General features: G+C 33.2%; 1 protein-coding gene across 2 annotated transcripts in view; it reads left to right on the top strand.

Moving 5' to 3' along the window:
* Nucleotides 1-6,305: 6,305 nt before the first annotated feature.
* Nucleotides 6,306-12,524, top strand: part of LOC129218211 (glucose transporter type 1-like) — a 78,196-nt gene continuing 71,977 nt past the window's right edge. For both annotated transcript variants that reach the window (XM_054852429.1, XM_054852428.1), the window contains exon 1: nucleotides 6,306-6,396. In XM_054852429.1, the coding sequence (XP_054708404.1) occupies nucleotides 6,379-6,396 (18 nt within the window). In that variant the 5' untranslated portion in view covers nucleotides 6,306-6,378. The remainder of the gene's footprint in view (nucleotides 6,397-12,524) is intronic.

Raw genomic sequence — 12,524 nt, 5'->3', positions numbered from 1 at the left:
GTGTTCGTATTAAGAGAGTTCAACTGTATTGATTTATTTGCGCGCGCGTGTGTGTGTACGATAGCAGTCTATGTGTCTGTTTTAAAGTTAATATTTCAACTTGGGTTTGCTGTAAGTATACGATGAAAATCTTTGAACCTAAAAATGGTTCAAGGACTGAAGATTAATCTCAGACATGATGCTTTAAGTTTAGTTATGGGTCATTCATTTTACAAACGTGCTTTACATAAAGTTATTGCTTTGTTAATACGTTAAAGTGCCTGTTTGCATAACCATATAAAACGGTAATAAAAATGGGTTCGTATAATTCCTTTTACATCCATTATGAAACTCATTACTGCGATAATTTTAGTAATACAAATCATTAAGATCTCATCACAGATGCAAATTTCTAGGTCTTGAAGTCTCAGTCTTTTTTTCTTACTAGAAATTAGTCTAACAATTTATTACTATTTCCTATTGAAATAAAAAGATACAACTTTTTCCCATTTGACATAATGTTTTACATAGAAGTATATGCTATTACTTTCAATCATTAATGTTCTGTAAACTTATTCCAGGTCTTACGGTTTTGACGAAAAGGCAAAAAAGCTAGAAATTAGTTAAACGGAAATTATATTTAACCAGTGCTATTCCACAATAAGAAGGTTCACGACCATTTTAAAACAATCCTTTTTATTCAGGGTTGTTACTGGGGGGGGGGGAGGGGGGACAACTTTGAGCCTTGCTCGTAAACTTTGAGCAACTTCACATTTTTTTAGTACATTTTACTTTTAAAAAAAGTAGAAGACCCAGTGCTACACTCGCACAGCAAAGTTATGAAATCTTGTCTAGTCTTTTACTTTAGAAAAAAGTTGACAACATCGTGTACAGTTGATTGCATCCTTTGACAACTCTAAAGACATTGCTTGGAGGATATTTTTGAAGTTGTTAAAAGTATTCTTCCTCGATTGTAATATTATATTCAATATAATATCAATTGGGATCGAGCCATTTGGATAACTGGGTGTGCTCCGAAAAAAGGATCCACTTTAACTAATTACTGTATGTATATATAAATTGGGAGAAAAACTATTTTAAAGAAAAAAAATCTAGTTAATTAAATAGAAATCAATACTTTTGTATATGTTAAGCGTATTTACAACTGCTACACATTAGAAGCTAATAACAGTACTCTAATAATGTTCACGATGCGCCTACACTAGCTTATTGGAAAGAAGGACAATAGCAAGTGTAGACACAATCATTATTTTGCGAATCGCTTAACGTTAACATATTTCTTTTTCTTTTTTTTTCCTTCTTTGAAATGCCAAAAGCGATTCGGAAAATCAGCGATTCAGATAGTTGGAGTCTGGATAATTACATTTCTACTGTACTTTTACTAAAAACAATTATTTTGTATCTCGTTTCTGACGTGATACAAAAGTCACGCTAGTAGATCATTTAAATTGAGTTAACTATTGCTATTTCTTAATTTTGGATAATTATACTATAGTTTTAGCGTGTTTTTTCAGTTTAAAAGCAACAAATACAATAAAACTATTACAATATGAGTGGGACAGTTTAAAATAAAGAAACAACAGCTCTAAGTTTCCTTGAATGATTGTAATGCATAATGCAATCAGTTCGAAAAAAATCTTTTATTCACAAATAAATTTTAATCTTTAATGAAAGTACGCAAATATGAAACAAATTGAAAATGTTAACTGTAAAATTTTATAGTTTATGAGTAGCCAAGTGTGTATACTTGAATCGGAAATGTCCTAATACACTCAAACCTGTTTTTCTCTTTTTTTGTGCGATTTTTTTGTGCGTTATATGAAAGTTTCAATCAGTTTGGGATTCAATTGATAAATTATTAAAAACGAGTGCGAGGTAGCATCTTCAAGTGACGTCAGGGGCATCTCGATAGGGGTCACTGGGACCTCCCAAAATTTTCTTATTTGGGAAATTTGTATGTTAAATCAACATTATATCGCATAAATTTAAAGCGTATGGCATACATGTGTGGCAGACTATATAAAGCGCATTTTTACTGTAAAGCTATTTCCATCAAACGGATGCTAAATAGCTGTCAGACAAAATAATCTTCATCATGCTTAGTCTCCAGCAGTTCAAGCCATCAAAAGCTCAAAATTCCTGTAGCTAAATCATTCGCAATCTTGCACCGCAAATTAGTTTGTCCTAGTTTCTCAACTTTTCAAGTTAGTTAGCGCTTGGCTTCTCATTTTGCATCAAATAAATGTATGTGGTATAAAAGGTTCTGGCACAGTCTTTAATTATTATTATTATTATCATCATCATTACTATTATTATTATTATTATTTGCTTTCTTCTGTTGAAAACTGATTAAATGCAAAGTTTTGTATTGCCCTTTACTGAAAAATCTATCATATTGTCTTGCAGCCTTGAAGTGGTGAAAAAGTACTTTTTCAAATGAGGATGTTGATGTTTTTGTTCTATGAGACTAAAGTTCAACACAGTTGGCATCATATTGGGCAACCACAAACACCAGCAGGGTGAAAAAAATTCATCCAAAGTAAGACATCATTCATATATATATATATATATATATATATATATATATATATATATATATATATATATATATATATATATATATATATATATATATATATATATATATGTGTGTGTGTGTGTGTGTGTGTGTGTGTGTGTGTGTGTGTGTGTGCCGTTTTCAGCATTAAAAAGTTTGCATAAGGGTTTCTGTCCTTTTTCCTTTTCTTTTTTTAAATCATTTTTTTAGAAAGAATTATTTTTAGTAATATTATATCATTACAGTTACCTTTTACTTTCGTCATTTTACCCATTTCAGAGACAATATCTCTTTCAATTCAGCACTAGATATGCCTCTTGCTCTAGTTTAATGTAGAAAAATTCAAAAAAAAAAAAAAAAACGAATCATTTTGATTGATACAATTAAAGTTTTTATCCTTTCCCAAAAATAAAATAGTTGGAAAAACAATTCAAAAGCAGCGCGAAATTTACATAGAACCAACGTATACAGAAAAAAAAGAAAGAAATATAATCTACTGATACATTTGTCACTGACAACCTATCATTAAATGTATATTAAATCAAGCGAAAACAAAATGCAATTTACCGGTTCCTTACTTTTCTGTGATACATTTCATGCTTTTGTTCCGAGAGCAACAGCAATCCCGTAGGATTAGAGTTTTAGGGATTGTTTTTCTCACTGTGTAATCCCCATGGGATTCTTTTGCGGTAAATGCTTATATTTTTCTTTCGCTGTTTTATTCGTTGGCTTTATACTTATTTTACCCCCATGATTAATTGTTTAGGTAGAAAACCCAAACGAGAAATGACGTGAAAGGTTCCTTTCGCGTCATGCCTTAGATGCTTTTGTAAACACGAAGTTCAAAGGTGTGGAATCGATATTCTTACTCTAAAATGGAAAAATACAAGAGGTAGAAGGCCAAACTCCTAAATAAAAACTTTGAAAAAAAAAAAAAAAAAAAAAGACAGCGTCCAGCACACAACATCTAGCATCCAACCGCTGGCATTCATTTGAATTTCGACGTCTTGAAATCAAACTATGCTTTTCGCAATCACGAATTGTGACAGCACCCTACTCGTTGGGTTTCTTGTTTGTACCAATGACTCTTATCGCAATCATAATTGCCAAAAACATAATTTGAATTCTAGACTCGAAAACTAAAATTAGTGCCAGGGGCTGCAGGCTGGATGTTGTTTTTGTCTAAACAGAATAGTGTTTATTCGAGAGGGTCGGGTATAAATATAGTTGATTCTGGGGGACATGGACGCCACCGCCCAAGAACTACGAAGGCCAGTGAACCAGACATGGACGTCACCGCCCAGGTGGAGGATCGTGCTCGTGGAGGTCCACGAACCAGAGGAGTTCCCATTATAAACATAGAAAAATAAATTCAAAGGAATATCAACAACAGTCAAATTAAAGCAATAAGCAATTCGTGCTTGCTCAAAAAAAAAAAAAAAAAACCTTTAAAAAAAGGTTGCAACCGTATTAGGTAGAGTTGAGGAAAATAACGTTACTCTACTAAACAAAATACGAAATTTAAAATGAAGTGGATAACACAAAATAACAGTATTCCCTGAACTCTTTCCTGTAGTGAAAACTGTGAGACATAGTTTGATGATAACTAGATTTAGAGAAAGATTGTGTAGTCAAGTCCTATATTCGATATGTATATATTCATATGGCAGGTACTTGAAAAATAATATGCCTGTGCTGTCCATAAGCCAGACAACAAGAGAAGATGCTGATATCTATGATAGTATTATGGAAATGCTAAATTGGTTATCTTACCCTTCTTCACTCCACTATATCTCTTTTCTAAACACTAAAAAATGGAACCAGATGTGCGATGCTCTCAAAAATGTACTGAATTTTGTATTTTTAAAATAAATTGTTTCAAAAAAAAATATTTCATAACTTTTTTGAAACATATACATTATTTTTATCTCATTTTTCCTCTGAAATATAGATGGATAAAAAATAGGTCAGATGCTTAGCAAGAGATGGAAAATGAATCACCATTGCCCCCTTGTGGAAGAAAATGTAGATCAGGTACAGGCATCTTTTGTATGCATTTTACGTATTACTTTAATTATGCTTTGACCAAAATTTTATTAAAGGTCTTTAAAATGGGCGGAAAAATTTGCCACATATTTTTATAGAAAATAGCAAGAATGTATTGAATTTTAATTTATTAGTTAAGCATTCATTTTTAAAGTAAATATGCAATGTAGAATGTTCTACATAGAGTAACATGCAGAGCAGGTAGTTAATATAAAAAAAAATTTTCAATTGTATTTTCTCTAAATGAATAATAAAGTTATTATGAAACTAGCTATTATGCAGTGGCGGACAAAAAAATACCTCATTTGAAAAAAAAATTCCCAGTCTAAAAATATTCTCGACCAATAACAAAACAATGGTTCTGTAAATTTTGTCACATAAAAGGTATGCTTCAGCAGGTATGTTTCAATAAAAAATAAATCACCCAAGCATTTAGGAGACCAGCAACAAATTGATGAAACAAAAAACACTTTTTGATCATCGTAAATAGCTGGGAATAAAGTGCAAATCTCAGAAATCAGTTTAACTACTATAAAAAATGATTTCATACTTTTACTTGAAAGTATAATTATATATTCACGAAGATATAGGCATTTTTTTCAAAAAAAAAAAAAAATATATATATTTTGTTCGCATGTTTTAGGCTCATAACACGCATAGTTTCACGTCCTGGCTTACCAAACATTAAGAAAACTAGACAGCATTCAAGAGAATCATAATACTAAAACTTGAAATAAAAATTTGGAAAATTTGATGAAATATTAACATTTAAAGCCATTAATTCCTCACTGCGCAGGCTCGAAAAATATCAATATATAACTTTCAAAATTCCTTGAGCAATAGATTTGGAACTATATAAAATTCTTCAAAATACATGAAAACCTCCCAGGAATTTTTAAAAATTTCCTCCTAAAAAACTGATTAATTCCCTTGAATAAACCCAGTATTTTCTTTCCTTTGTAACGCTGCTTCTCGGGGGTAGTTGATAAAGACTAAAGACCGCATAGCAATTTTTACCTATTAAATGACAGCAGGTATAAATTAAGTTCTCAAAGAATGTTTGTGAGCATTATTTTGCACAAGTAACAAGCGTTAAACAAAAGTATTCCATAGAGAAACCGTAAACTAACCACTGACGTCATATACCTTCTTAAGATTAACCATCTGAGCTGGTCAGTCGTTCTAGTCAAACGCGACCCTAGCATGGAACAGTCACAGTACATCTGTGGGCATAGAAATAGAAGCTACAGTAGGAATATACCTCCCAACGACCTTTAATTATTTCTCACAAACGTGGTTTTTCAACATTAACTAGCAAAACTTCATACACAGAGAACTTGATTAGCTATTCCGCCCTAAATTTTGTTATATGAAACCTCGTGTCATATGCCAATGGCCATCAAAACTAAAATGAGAAACATATAATAAGATATGCTTTTTAGTGTATGTAACATAATTTTAAGCACACTCTACACAAAATTCAAAGAAATAAGCAGTAAGCATGCTCGTCTTTAATTTTGCGCATATTCTCACACAATTTCAACCAAACTTTCAGCCTAGTTTTCGTAAAATCTTGTAGATATTTTACTTCAAAATTGTGTATGCTGTGAAATATTTGAGTTCTTGTATTTTATAAACTTGTTTACTGTTAGCGATTTTTAAAACAGCAAAATTTTTTCTATATTTTTAGTTAAACGTTTATTCTAGGCGAGGATGTGGAGTTAGTGGCCAGGCTGTCTACCCCTGATTTGGAGTTGCTGCCCGTGCCGACAAGAATGTCCTGCTGTGCTGAGGTTGGTCAAATTTGATAATTATATAAAACAAATGTTTGAACTACATTTATAACTCGGTAATTATCCTCTTTTGCACGTGGGCAGTTTCTTTTTCAAGGTCTGAATGGTCATAAAATCAACACTACTGCAAAAATCCGACGGTACCGAGTACATATGCGTTGCGCGGTGTCTCTAATACCTAATATATCCGTCTATCACGTATGCAATGTCACAGTTGTCAGTTATGAGTGCACAGTAAACACAATAACCTCGATTAACAGAAACTCCCGCGAAGTATAAATATCATGCTGTGTACTGTCATTCAATTTCTACGTACATGCTGAGTGGTGCAGTGCAACATTACTTTATCAACAAATGATTAATGTGTATGGAAAAACTTTGCTGAGTTACAGCAACGTACAGAAATAGTGTTGAACCTACGAAGAAGAACGCACAGATATTTATGATGTAGGCTGTTCGACCACCACGGTTCGGACCCGGCTTCTTCCTATTTTCATCTTTTTTGTTTATATGAAAATCTTGTTCAGACTACAAAATACAGTAGTAGAAAAGCTAATCGGATTTGCTGTAAGACCAGACGGCTGCTTCTAGGACGAAAGTTGGGAATTTGGGGCCACGCAACGACAAATATTTCTGTTAGAACTGTGTCTATCCATGTGGAGAAGTAGCCGGAAGATGTATCTAAATACAGTTGAACTCTTAATACAAAATGTCAAAAATCAAGGAATTCGTTCGTATAAAGCCGTTATTCGCAACAACGTGAATGAGTGACACTGAAAAAACGAAGACAAGATTATATATATTTAAAAAATATTTCTAATAACACACATTGTAATCTAACCATTAGTACATTCAGAAAAAAGTCACTTATTTCATATAAATGAATGTTTTTGGAAAATATTGAAAAAGGAAGATGATAATCGACAATCGCGAAATAGTTTGCAATCCACAAAGGAAGATGAACAGTTTTATCTCCGAGTAAATTGAGCTGTCTGCAGGTAAACAAACGTACGGGCTTCATTTTCCCTACGAAATATTTAACATTTTCTTCTCGATACACAATGCCACTTCTACTACTTAACAAAATGATGAATAATTTCTAAAAAAGAAAATTACAGTATTCAAACACGGCGAACATTTTAAGTAAAGAGGTCAGACATTTTTGTTCGTCTTAGCCGAAGACTTCCAATTTAATGTACGTATTATACGTGAACCATTTAATGTAATTAGATAGCAAACCAAATTTAACGAACAAAATGCTCGTTTTAGCCGTGATTTCGCATTAAATGTGATCGTATTAAGAGAATTCAACTGTATCCCAAATAGAGCAGTTTTCTTTTCTCTCCATTGTGTTTTTCATTTCTCTACTGCTCGGACTACAAAAGAAAAAAAGAAAAATAATTAAAAAAAAAAAAAAAACACAGCTCTCATACATATAAGGGTGGTTCAAGGTAAACTTTCCCTATTCATGAAACATTAGCGATCTAGTCGCTTAACTAATCGAACCAAAATTTCAAACATGGTTGTTTGAAGATATCCGTTGGTGCTTGATCTTTTTAAAGAACCCAGAGATCACGGTTACAGCAAAATAATTTCGAAATTTTCACGCATAATTTGTCCTAGCACAAATTCACATACTGCGATAGAATGATTAGCGAGCGAAAAAAATTGCCGGCGTAAGTCAGTTGCAAAGAAGAGAGATAAAGGATTAATCACAAGACAAGAAAGGAGAAACTTCAATGCTACGCATAACTCACAAGGTGCAACCCCGGATTCTGCACCGAAGTATTGATTTGGAATGGGTACTTTGTGACCACGAACATATTTAACGGAGGAACTTCGGCCGGCTGGCATCGAACTCGGACCCTCCAGTTTCCAGTCCGACGCCGTACCTACCAATCAGGCAACCTGGCCTGCATTCGAGGTTGCCTGATTCTTATATAAAAGGACTCCAAATTTCTCCCTAAATCCAAATATCACTACCGTTTTCCTTCATCCCCCACCCCTTTTTGTAGGTTAGCTGAGCCTGATTTTTTTTTTTTTTTTTTTTTTTCAGTTTTCAACACCACCTCCCGTACCTAGAGAGGGGGGTTGCGGTGGGAGTGGAAATACGGTGGTGGGAGTGGTATCCATTTGCATTAGTATCAATGACATGCGCGGTGAGCATCGTCATATGTTGTAGAGGAAGTAATCATTTTAAAGAATAATGACGAATTTTTTTGATTAAGATATCACACATAAGTTTAATTTGTTAATCATAAAAAATGTGTTCTTTAATATTTTAAAGTACTATTTTTAATGACTTATATGAGGCGTCACGTGCGGGACAAACTGACCATTTTCCATAGAATGGCCCAAATATGATTTTTTTTCTTTTTGGAACAGGATTATGTCGGTCAATGGACGCGAAATTCATTCCTGCTCAGCATTAATAAGAAAACCACCATTACCAATACACTCTCCCAAGAACCTCGACAATGCTCACTGCGCCATGCTGTTTCTACTACTGCAAATATGGCACATATACTGCTATCTATCAATATCACTTCCATCACCGTATTCCCGTCACAACTCGCACAGCGGATTTTCCAAATACGGGAGGTTGAAATGCCGGACCGTATACAAAGCTTTTTATCTAAAAAACAAATGATGCTAAAATTAAAATGTGTATATGCACTGGCGAGAAAGGGAGATAAATAAATAATTAGCAACAGTGACTAAAATCACAATATTACATCCCTCGTTAGATTGCGCAGTTGCGAGACCTAAAAGTGGGACTTTTGGTTTTGTCGCTTTCTGTAAATCAGCAGTACTTTGTTGAAATGTCAGAGCAACTTTAGATAACTTGTATAGCCGATTTTCTGCTTTCAAGTTTGAACAAAAATTTAAACAAAGTTTAAACAAGAGAATGGAGGGGGGGGGGGGCAAAAAGAAAATTTCCTACGGAATGAACGCAAAAGTAAAGATTGTCAGCTGTGAAGAGATTTAAAGAAAAATATATACGATCAACGGTGCAAAGTATAATGTGAATCAGCGGTTTGACTAATTAAACAACCGTGAGTGAAAAAAGAGAATAAGAAGAAATCAAAAGCGGGTTTTTGGAATATCTAGTGATTTTGCTATTTCAAATGGAAAATAAGTGAATCTACCATGATTCTCTTGAAGAAATCATGGAAAAGCAAAACATTTACTCGTTAGTTTAAAGCACATTTTGCCTTTTCATCAACTGCAACTCAAATCAAGCGTGAATTTGAGCACAATTCCTGGTAAACTTATTCTCAGAGTATTATGCTACAGGAGGTCAAGTGGAACTAATTGTTGCCGACAGAGATTATGGGGCAGAGGTTAAGCAGCATACGTAGCGATCACAGAGGTTTAAAACGAATAATATATTTATCCCGCCGCACAGTGGTGCCTGAGAGGAAAAAATTCGATTTTCGAAAGCGCTTATTTCGATTAGCTAGTTTTGGATTCTCACACTATGTAAGCTGCAGGATCTAGGAACGGCATGATTTTTTCTCCTGTTTCACGGGTATTCCCTTTAATTTGGGCCCAAAGACAAAAAAATGTGAGTTTGACTAAATTTTACACTACTCAAGATGAGGGATAAAAAATTGTAAAGACGATAGAAAAAAATATCAATTTTTTCCCCTGTTCTACGATAGTCAATTAAACCTCACGTTAGTCAAACTGGGCAAAAAAAAAAAAAAAAAAAAAAAAAAAAAAAAAAAAAAAAAATTAGAGCGCGTTTCAACGTCATAAGTTACGAATTTTAAATGAGCATTGAGAACAGCTAAGATAGCAAAAAAAGCTCCGGCTTCCTGCGCGATGGGGAGGTCACTTTGTAAACTAGAGGTGCTAAAGTAAGCATTAAAGCAAAAATCATCTGCCTTTATCTGCCTATCCGGTCATAACACCACAAAGAAAGGAAAGGCGTAGCGTACGCATCTGTTTGTTGCACTATCTTTTTTACCCAATTGGCTCAGTCAAAAACATATCCCCACGTCAAAACTTTTAATTCGAGTTCATTCTAGTTGCTAACTTTGTCCAGTCATGAATTCTTATCAGAATTAACTACCGTGATTTCTGTAAGTGCTTGTGGAGTGGTACAAATTTCGTCGCATTCCTTCGACAAAATCACCTTGAAATTGACGAGGGAAACATTTCTTTAATGGTGACAATTCTAAGCAAGAATTTCTTGCCTCATTTTAATTAAAAAAAGAAAAAGATAAGGTAAATCGAGACCGGGAGAAATTCAAAAAAAAAAAAAAAATATTCAGCTAGTAGATGGAAAATGAATACGTGTTCAACATACCAGACCAGGAATCCACAGGATGTGTTGGGAGATCAAGAAAAGTCTTTGATGATAGTGGTGAACGAGGCAAAAGGAATAAAATACGCAACCTTCAAACATCTTGATTAACGCAGCTGCAACTCATGAAAAGCACGATAAACCCGAAGCTCTGTCAGCCGATCAAGCATTAGCAATATTTCTCCAGGCCAACCTGACAAAATATCAGTATGAGTTGATTCGACAAGCAGTGAAAGGCCTTGGGTGCCTTGTATTTTCAAGTTATAAAAAATAATTCTCTTAAAGGAGCAGTGCTACCTTGAAAATACGTTAATTAATGAAACATCTGCAATTGTCACTTTGCAGAATTTGTTTGACCATACAGCTAAACGAATTCTGGAAACAAAACCCCTAGGAGAACGAGAAAAATTAAATGAACATGAATTAATATTGACGACAAAATGGGGATTCGGGATGTATTGTCGGAAGAAGCACAAGAAAAAAGGAATAATAAGGATTAGAAGACTTTCAGGATCACAAACTCGCTGAAAATGTTTCTTATATGTATCAAGGAAGAAGATCATAAACATGAGACCCGAACCAAAGAAAAAGCACATGGAAATCAGTGATGCAGCTAAGGAACTGTTAATCTAATTTCGTTGATTTTGCATTCGTATGTGTCTTTCCCATTTCAACAACCTTTAACTTTGAATCCCAAGTTTTGTTATTTTCGAAATTCTCTAGTCTTTTAAGCTTCCTTGAATTTGTAATTTTAAGCAATATTTAATATAAATATACGCTCAAAATACTTACTGTAACTTGTTTCTAAAAGTACATCCTTTTTTGAAAATTTCTAATTCGTTTAAATTTTCCCATAGGCTTTCATTTTCCAATTAGTGTTTTAATTTTCTTCAAATTTTCAACAAAAATCATTGAACTTGATGTGTTTTTTTTTTTTTTTTTTTTTTTTTTTGTTCTGATTCGAATGAGACCGACCCCAGGTTTCTATGTTAATCCGTTCTCGATATATTGAATTTTTTCCACATTTTGGCCATTCGGTCCCACTGTGCAACGTCTGATTTTATTTTATTTATTTATTTATGTATTTTTTTTTTCATTTCTTCCGTTACAAGTCTGATAAACATAACGAAAGGTAACATTTAGGTTTTGTATATGTTTCTAACTATTTTCAAATACTGGATTTAAATTGATGAAAATGTTTACCTTAACACTAATGGGAATATTTCTTCACTTAGGTCTACAGGTTTTTTTTTTTTGCTATTCGATGATTTCCTTTATTTAATTAATATGATCCACACTCGTAGTTAATTGAAATTTATCTCTTCTTAACTAAATCTTTGCATTGTAAATGCACTTTCAGGATCATTGCTTTGACGCATTTTTCGTTTTGTTCTAAAACCTTTATTTATTAAACAAATAATTTCATCTTTATTCTTTTTTTAAATAAATTTATCAAGTAGCATTTATTTAAGGAAACACTTTAAAAAAAATATAACGCACTGAAGGACTAATGTCACTGAAATAGACAATATTATGCAAAATAAATAATGGCATTATTAATTTTCTATTTTTAATGCACTGTTTTAGCAGAGTGGGTTGATTAAATATGGAAACTATGTCCTTCCCCTCCCTTTTACAAATTAATTTAGTATTTTTCATGTTGCTTTTGACGCATAGCGCGTTAAGTAATCTCTGCAATCACAGAAGACGTAAAAAACTGCTTCCCTGGGTTTTCGCATTGAATAGAAGCAAGCAAAGATAACAAATATTGTAATTTGATGAGAATAAGATAATACTTGTATGTTGCAACAACAAA

Source organism: Uloborus diversus, chromosome 3 (assembly GCF_026930045.1).
Source record: "Uloborus diversus isolate 005 chromosome 3, Udiv.v.3.1, whole genome shotgun sequence".
NCBI classification, from domain to species: domain Eukaryota; kingdom Metazoa; phylum Arthropoda; class Arachnida; order Araneae; family Uloboridae; genus Uloborus; species Uloborus diversus.
This window is presented reverse-complemented; position numbering and strand designations above follow the sequence as displayed.